Source organism: Aptenodytes forsteri, unplaced genomic scaffold (assembly GCF_000699145.1).
Source record: "Aptenodytes forsteri isolate BGI_AS27 unplaced genomic scaffold, ASM69914v1 Scaffold268, whole genome shotgun sequence".
NCBI classification, from domain to species: Eukaryota; Metazoa; Chordata; class Aves; order Sphenisciformes; family Spheniscidae; genus Aptenodytes; species Aptenodytes forsteri.
Window position 1 is genome coordinate 340,455 of NW_008794233.1, and position 8,698 is coordinate 349,152.

An 8,698-nucleotide genomic window follows, 5' to 3' on the forward strand; every position below is an offset into this window, starting at 1 on the left:
GAGCTTGGAGAAAAAAGGAGCAACGAGCACCTCTGGGGATAGGACCCCTAGTAAGAAAGCACAGGAGAAAGGGAACAGTGTTTCATGCCATTGCTCGAGGCTGATTTATGACCTCCCAAGTGTGGCAAACACTGCATTCCCCAGCTTTAATAGAGGGGGCAGGGTCTCATGTTCCCTCAGCTGGAACACAAATGAAAAAAAGCATCAGGTTTCCTAGGACCACAATCCCACCTCCTTCAGCGGGTGATCCTTCGGACCCCCCCGCATCCATATATATATATATATGTTGTCCCCCTGTCACCCTCTATGGACACAGCAGCCACGGTAGCAATTGCCTGAAGACACCACAGGCAGGGTCAGTCCTTGCAGCCTCCAGCAGCCGCCACTCCATGATGTGGGAACTGCGATCTGTAGCCTTCACCCGGGCTGTCTTTGCAGAGTTTTTGGCGACTTTGGTCTTCATCCTCTTTGGCCTGGGCTCTGCTCTGAACTGGCCCTCAGCTTCCTCCCCGAGCATCCTTCAAATTGCACTGGCTTTTGGCTTGGCCATCAGCACGCTGGTCCAAGCCCTGGGGCACGTCAGTGGAGCCCACATCAACCCGGCAGTGACGGTGGCTTGCCTCATCGGCTCCCAAGTCTCCTTCCTCCGTGCGGTCTTCTACGTGGTGGCCCAGCTCCTGGGGGCTGTTGTGGGGGCTGCCATCTTACACGAGGTCACCCCTGCAGACTCCCGGGAAGGCTTGGCCATCAACAAGGTAAGACTTCAGCCCATGGATCGGCTTGGAAGGGAGCAGGAAAGATTGGGCAGGGCTTTTGGGAAGGCTGAGGGATGTGAAGAAGGGTTTTGTGGCCAGCAAGGACCCCCTTTTATTTAGTGCTGGGTAAGAAGCCACTGTCAGCTGCAGCCCAGCACCATGAGCTTGCTGCACCAAGGGTCCTTCCAGGAGCAGGGACGAAGGCAGAAGTCCAGGCTACTTCCTCTGCTTTTTAGGACTAAAATCAGAGGTATGATCCAGCTGGTCACATAGACACCGTAGAGGACAAAGCCACCATCATCTCAGTTTTGTCTAGGGCTGTATTGTGGAGGATCTGGATTCGGAGGAGACCCAGGTGTTTAGGGAAGGACATGACCAAAAGCATCACCTCTCCATTCCTCTTACCCCAAGCTTGTCCCGCTTTCCAGTCTTAGTGTGGGTATGGGCAGCCTTTTCTCCCCTCTGTGTTACACCATGCCACTATTTACAGGCTGCTGTGCCAGATTCCTGGCAACGGGGATGTTGCGCCAGGGTAGGGAGGGTTTTTTTGGGCCTAAATCCCAGCTTTTCATTAGATAGTACTGCTCGTTAGGTTGCTTCCCATTGTGAAGGGATGGCCGCACCAGATCCAGCTGGTTCATTCCAATGCCCAACACGGGTGCCTGGGCAGTGCCACCGTGCAGTGCCAGAAGGATCCCAGTCTGGTTTCAGACATGCAGGGAAAAAAGAAAACTGAGGAACCTTAGGAAGCCACAAGGGGACTCCCCAGTGGTATCTCAACCTCCAACATCCCCTTCCCCACCCGTGCACATAATAAAAAGAGGGGAAAAAAATTAAAAACTTACAGGGTTCACTATGCCCTCTCTTTTCTCCATGCCCCACCCCTCCTCTTCAGCTGGATACAGGCAGCTGTATCTCCGGTAGAGATGCCCAAGATGGGACCAGCATCACCCAAAACCAAGCTGAGCGGCGAGGGAGGAGGCGTGTTTTAGCAAGTGGAACACAGAAATCCCCTTTCCTGCAGCAGGGAGGCACTGCCAGGACCCAGCTTTGCTGCCAAAGAGATTAAGAGGGTTGAAAAAGGGATTGTGGATTAATCTGAACAAGACTATTTAGGCTGATAATAGCTGAGGTTTAATAAACCCAACAAAGCAAGTAGGAGTTTTAAGAGAGACTTTCAAAATGCCCAGCTCTGTTGTTTTACAGCTTAAACCACCTAAAGGAGGGAATAGGGATTCTGATTTTTTTTTTCCTAGTGGGCTGTTCATCTTGTAGGTGCCTGCACAAATTACCCTTAAAAAAAAAAAGGGGGGGGGGGGGGAAATGAGAGGAGGGCAATGAACAAGACTATTTAGGCTGATAATAGCTGAGGTTTAATAAACCCAACAAAGCAAGTAGGAGTTTTAAGAGAGACTTTCAAAATGCCCAGCTCTGTTGTTTTACAGCTTAAACCACCTAAAGGAGGGAATAGGGATTTTGATTTTTTTTTTCCTAGTGGGCTGTTCATCTTGTAGGTGCCTGCACAAATTACCCTTAAAAAAAAAAAGGAGGGGGGGGGGGATATCAGAGAGAGGAAAGCGAGTAAGATCTGACTCTGGATCTCAGCCAGGAGGGCAATTGCTGCCTTTGTGGTTGGCACCGAGGAAGTGATCTTGGGATCAGCATTTGGGAGTATGCACGGTGTCCAAAGCAGGGTTCACGTGGGGAAAGAAAGATGTGCCAGGATGGGCTGAGGGAAACAACAGCGATGGGAGATGGGAGGCAAGCGGGACTGCCAGCTGCAGATCTGGCTGGCAGCGCTGCCCCATCATTGTGGATTAATCTGAACAAGACTATTTAGGCTGATAATAGCTGAGGTTTAATAAACCCAACAAAGCAAGTAGGAGTTTTAAGAGAGACTTTCAAAATGCCCAGCTCTGTTGTTTTACAGCTTAAACCACCTAAAGGAGGGAATAGGGATTTTGATTTTTTTTTTCCTAGTGGGCTGTTCATCTTGTAGGTGCCTGCACAAATTACCCTTAAAAAAAAAAAGGAGGGGGGGGGGGATATCAGAGAGAGGAAAGCGAGTAAGATCTGACTCTGGATCTCAGCCAGGAGGGCAATTGCTGCCTTTGTGGTGTCACCGAGTGAAGTGATCTTGGGATCAGCATTTGGGAGTATGCACGGTGTCCAAAGCAGGGTTCACATGGGGAAAGAAAGGGCAGAGATGTGCCAGGATGGGCTGAGGGAAACAACAGCGATGGGAGACCGCAGGCAAGCGGGACTGCCAGCTGCAGATCTGGCTGGCAGCGCTGCCAGATCCATCCAGATTGGATGAAAACCACCAAGAAGTAATAAAGTGTCAGAAAGCAGAGTTGGAGGAGAGAGGGTGCAACCAGGCACAGCCTCAGATCAAATCTGACAAATTCTTTCAGTCAAAAAAGTATGGGAAGGGAATTTTTTTTTTAATGCCAAAATATTTCTTTTTGACATTTTCAAAATGCAATTTGTAAACTTTTCCAAAAGGCATTTTGCATTTTAAGTATGAGGAAAAGAAAAAAAATCGCTAGGGGGGAAAAGAAGAGTGGAAAAAAATGCCAAAGAAATGCAACTAAAACATTTCCTCCTATGTCAATCAAATATTACCCATTGACCCACTTTTCCGTTTACCTGGGAAATTTTTCCTCCTCTTCGTATTGGTGCCAAAAATCTCACTTATTTCCTATGTCCTTTTTTGGTTCTCCTTCATTTGGGTTTCCCCCTCTACATTTCCAACCCAGTCCCCAAACTTCCCCATCCCTGAGACACGTTTTCTCCCCTTCCAGCTGCACAACGAGACGACGACGGGACAGGCGGTGACTGTTGAGCTGTTCCTCACCTTCCAGCTGGTCCTGTGCATCTTCGCTTCTACCGATGAACGCCGGGAGGACAACCTGGGCTCTCCTGCCCTGTCCATTGGCCTTTCTGTTGCCGTGGGGCATCTTCTTGGGGTGGGTAGAATGGGCTAAAACACAGCGCTTTTTAGGTTGCCTTTGCGCCCAAAGCCTGCTTGGCTGCATGCTCTGGGGTGGACATGGGATTTGTAACTCATGTGGTGCCCGTGGCTTTCCAATGCGTAGAGGAGAAAAATCCCACCAAAGCCATAACAGAGCCATAGCCTGAGCTCGGCTCTTATTGGGCATGAAAAAACTTAACCTGCTGAGCTCTGCTGCTCCTTGAGTCCTGCAGGGAGCTCCCAGGGATCAGTGGGGTCTTCTATCCTGGAGTGAATGTGTCAGCAGCTGAGGCACTCAAGACCATGATAAGACTGGGAAGTATTTGGGATGGACACCCAGGGAAATCCCTCCTGGATGACAGACCAAAGCAGCCCCCGACGCTCCCAGCTTCTCAGTGCATGCATTAAAACAGCGATGTTTACACCACATCCTCCATCCTTAATGATCTGCAAGCCCATGTGTCTATGGGACTATTCTTCTCCTATCCTCAGTGGCATGGAGTAGCAATTTGCTCCAGGAATAGGCACAGCAAGAGCTTGTCCCTGCAGTCCTGGTCACGCTGCAGGGCACATCACCCAGCCTGCAGCTGAGTTGCACCATGCACAGGACGTGCTCACACAGAAGATGCGCAAATACAGACAACTCACCCATGTTGACTCAGGTGCTGGAAGCTGCTGGCATTGCTTTTCCTGGAACAGGCGTGCTGGAGGGTGAAACATCAGCTCAGTCAATGAATCATGCTAATAACACACCAGGATTTTTTAAAATGTGCTAAAAGGGCTTAATGCTAACAATGTGTGGTGTTTCTTGGCAGATCCGTTACACCGGCTGCTCCATGAATCCAGCCAGATCTTTTGGCCCTGCTGTGATAGTTGGAGACTTCAGTGACCACTGGGTAAGAAATCAGGTCTATGTGCTGTTTTGGTGGGATGAGCCCCCCAAATTGCCAGTATTCCTAGAAACCCACAGAGCCAGCCAGATTCCTGGCATTTCCATGCCAGCTCCCAGCTGGAAGAGAGATGTAGAGATTAGCAAAAAGAAGTGGGGCTGCTGGGTGCTTAATTGGCTTATCTAAGCAGGGTGCCTTGCAAGAGGAAGAGGATGTGTGGTTTGTTGACCATGACTTAGCAAAAGAAGTAAAACCAACGGAGAGGGGAACTCCTCTTGCCAGTCCCGGGGACCTTTCCTGGTTCCAGTTGGATCTGGGCACACATTTTCCACCAGCTCCTTTGGGAACACTCCCAGGCATTTCCATCTGCAAAGAGTACATTCGGAGCCAGAGCTGTGGTGGTTCAAGCTGACGTGCTCAGAGGTGTCCAGCCCAAGCTGGTAGCCTCCTCCTCTCTATAGCAATATGTAAATGGGTAGGAAGATACTTCTCCAGAGAAACCCAAATCATTAAGCATGCTCGTGATGGGCCTATCATTAATGAGGATCACGCAGCTCTCAACAGAGGAGGAAAGACAGAAGAGAATGGTTAGGTATATGCAGGCACAACAGCAATGGATGGGAGTTCATGTCAACAGTGATGGCCAAAGCAGAGCTGGCTTCTGCATTTTGCTCCCAATACACACAGGGTAGGAAGGAACATAAGCCCCCTGCAATGCTCTTCAGAGACCCTGGTTCCTCTCCGTCCTCCAATCTCAGGCTGGTTTTTGTTCACCTGATTCTTCTCTTTCCCTTTCCCCCAGGTCTTCTGGGTGGGCCCTCTGGTTGGGGCAGCAGCAGCCTCCATCATCTACAATTACGTCCTCTTCCCGCAAGCCAAAACCTTCTCGGAGAGACTCGCCATCTTCAAAGGCTTTGAGCCGGAGGAGGACTGGGCAGAGCGCGAGGTCCGTCGGCGGCAGTCGGTGGAGCTTCACTCCCCACAGACCCTGCCAAGGGGGATGTCTGAGAAGGTGTAGCCAAACCTCCCCCTGGGCTGAGAGAGGAGCTGGGGAAATCTGGCATCCGTTTTAGAGACGGTGCTTGTTCAGATGAGCATTTCACCTCTCCCCTCTCTCCCTTCATTCTTGCTGGGGGACTAAAGTTGACTCATCTCCTGGGGAGATGCACTGTGATGGCCCAACCCACCTTCTGTCTCCCAGCTCTCCCCGTGACTGACATTTTTCTGATGCTAGGGGATAATGCCATTAAATCAAAACCACCAGTGTAGCAACAGGAACAAGGACACTGGGATCCTACCCTGGGCTGGCTTCTTCCACGTTCTCCTTGCAGAATTTAGTGCTCAGTGGAGTTTGTTGCCCTTCACGAAGAGCTCTGAGGTGCTGCAGAGAGTTGTTATTACAGCCATTTGCTGGGTGTGGAGGTTGCCACCCGATGCCTCATTGCTGTTGAACTCCACTCACCTGTCTCCCATTTCTTCTCACCGCCTGGCTGTTTGTACAGACACACACACACACACAGAGGAGCGCTTGCTTCGTGCCACAAGTATCTCACAAACTGGAAGTTTTGCTGCTGCCATTTACAACCACTCATGGGATGCAGATGTCCTTCACTCACATGGAGGCTTTCCTGAGAAGATGGGACTGGAAGCATGTTCTTGAGTCCCTGCTGACCCCAGTGGGGAGCTCTTGCAACTGCTCTCTCCTGTGACAATGAGAAACCTCCTGATTTTCAGCCCAAATTCATCCACGATTCGTTTGTTCTTGGACCAGTGTTGCCTTTTAGCTTTAATGCTTCATCTCTCTCCCTGGTTTTTGCTTTCTTTCCTCTGTTCCTGTTCCACTCTGATTCTCAGATGAGTAACACAAAGCATTTAAGGTGTGATCTTCTCCATCACTTGCTTCCTACAGCCCAGACCTTTTTCATGGCTGCATCACACCAAAGCCTCATAACCATCCCACCCCTTTCTTCTGCTATGTCAGGACCTGGTTACGGTCCCCAGCATAGCCAAAGAATTTGGGTTAGTCTTTGGGATGCAACTTTGCTCTTTCAACCATTAATTTAATCCCCTTTCTATTACTTAGCCTAAAAGTCATACACTTCCAGCATGACATCCTAATGCTTCTTTCTGTTGGTGATGTCTCCCCAGCATTGCGCCATCACAAAATGTCATCATCACATTCAGGCTTTTTCTGCTAAGGCTGTTAATGGAATTATTCAATAGGATTGGACCCAGTTCCAAATCATAAGGAACATTACTGATCATTTTCCTCCCTCTGACTGTTTTGACATGAACCACCACCAAATGATGCTCTTCTCGTCCTCTTTATCCACTGTACTCTACTTGTACCAGTCTCCTCCTCCTTTTGAATTCATCATTTCCTCTGTTCCTCGCTGTGCTCTTTCTCAAACATGTACTAATGGCTATTGCCAGAGAGAAAAGGAGTAAACAAAGCTTGATCTGGCCCAGACCAGGTGTTATCGTGGTCTTCATTTCACCATACCAAGTGAGGCTGAGAGCACGGGAGCTCCTACATCACCTCCTCTAGCTGTCACTTGCTGTCCCTCATGCCACGCTGTGAAGCAAGGGGAGAAATGCTATCCCAGATACCAAGCTTTATTTGTTGTAGCCAAGGATCCATTTTACTCTACTAGTCAATTAATGCAAATATCCCCAGAAGGCTGCTATCAAAGTGCAGCAGTTTTAGCACTGGTTTAACCCATTCTCTGCCACAGCAAAAATATTGATTCTGGTCCTCCGCTTTGTTCCTTCAATGGCAAAGGAGCATTTTAATATTATTTCAGAAAAGGCTTGTCAAAAAAATCTGTCTGTTCTCAGCAATGGGAATTAAAAACATGTTTCAAATCAATCAGAGTGTAAAATTGTATTTAGAACACCAAATACTCAGTTTTAAAAGTAGTTTGTATTTTTGTTACTTTTCAAAGGAAAATAAATCCAGGTATGTCAGGAAAACCCAAAGAAACTTATCCAGAAGTTATCCTGTCAATGATCTGCTGTATAAAATGCCATACAGCTGATTCTTTTTTTTTTTTTTGGCAATGTTCAAGTTAATTATATGCCTCTTCCCCTTCAGATCTAAGCGTTTTATTTATTGTTTACTCTAATGATGTTTAAGACCCCCATAAACTGCACAGTGCTCAAAAATGAGTTTTAATGTCTAATAATTACTGTACTCTTTCAAATAAAGTGCTTTAAATTCACTTCTATCCACTGAATTAGTACATGTGAATCAAATAATTACGCATTTATGGTCATATAATATATATACAGTCATATAAAGTAACCTCCCAGACCCGAAATCCCACAGCCAGCAGTGCAGCACAGCCCAGTCGGGCTTCGAGTGCAGCTACCTTGTGCCAACAACCTGATGATGTGCAAAAGTGACATTAAAAGAACAACCCCCGTCTTCAAAATAGGGACCCACAAAGTAAAGACCATCCCCACTTCAGCACCCCTCGGATGCTCTGATTTCTGACCTGGCCGGATTCTGGTCTCAGCATGCCAGCGTTAACATGAAGCAATCTCACTAAACCAGATTTTCAGATGGCTAAAGCAGCCTAAGTCCTCTTGAGTCAATCAGGAACACGAATTTACCTTCTCCGCAGAGCTGCGTCACTGAATTCAATGACACTTCCAAAACATGCACCATCAGGAAACCAAGCCAGTCATTCCAGATTTACACCAGGGCAACTCAAATTAGAGAGCAGGATCAGCAACCCAGAGATCAGAGCTGCCACAGACCAGCCTAAAACCTCGCTAAATTGATAACACTTTGTATACCAGACCTCAACAGGAATGCTTTGAGCCAGGATTTGAAACCACCCAGCCATACCTATCCATAAGCTCATGACTAATAAAGATCTACAATATATATTGCACCATACATTAACCTTTATTAGCTTCTTCTCCCAAGTAACGAGCGATAGGACGAGAGGAAATGGCCTCAGGTTGTGCCAGGGGAGGTTTAGATTGGACGTGAGGAAAAATGTCTTTACTGAAAGAGTGGTGAAACATTGGAACAGGCTGCCCAGGGGAGGGGGGGAGTCCCCATCCCTGGA

General features: G+C 48.1%; 1 protein-coding gene across 1 annotated transcript; it reads left to right on the forward strand.

Annotated features, from left to right (window-relative positions):
* Positions 1–385: 385 nt before the first annotated feature.
* Positions 386–5,672, forward strand: AQP2 (aquaporin 2). The gene is made up of 4 exons (XM_009285990.1): positions 386–755; positions 3,560–3,724; positions 4,545–4,625; positions 5,422–5,672. Exons 1-4 carry the CDS (start codon positions 390–392, stop codon positions 5,635–5,637), a joined length of 828 nt encoding a protein of 275 aa, XP_009284265.1. The 5' UTR covers positions 386–389; the 3' UTR covers positions 5,638–5,672.
* The last annotated feature ends 3,026 nt before the right edge of the window (positions 5,673–8,698 follow it).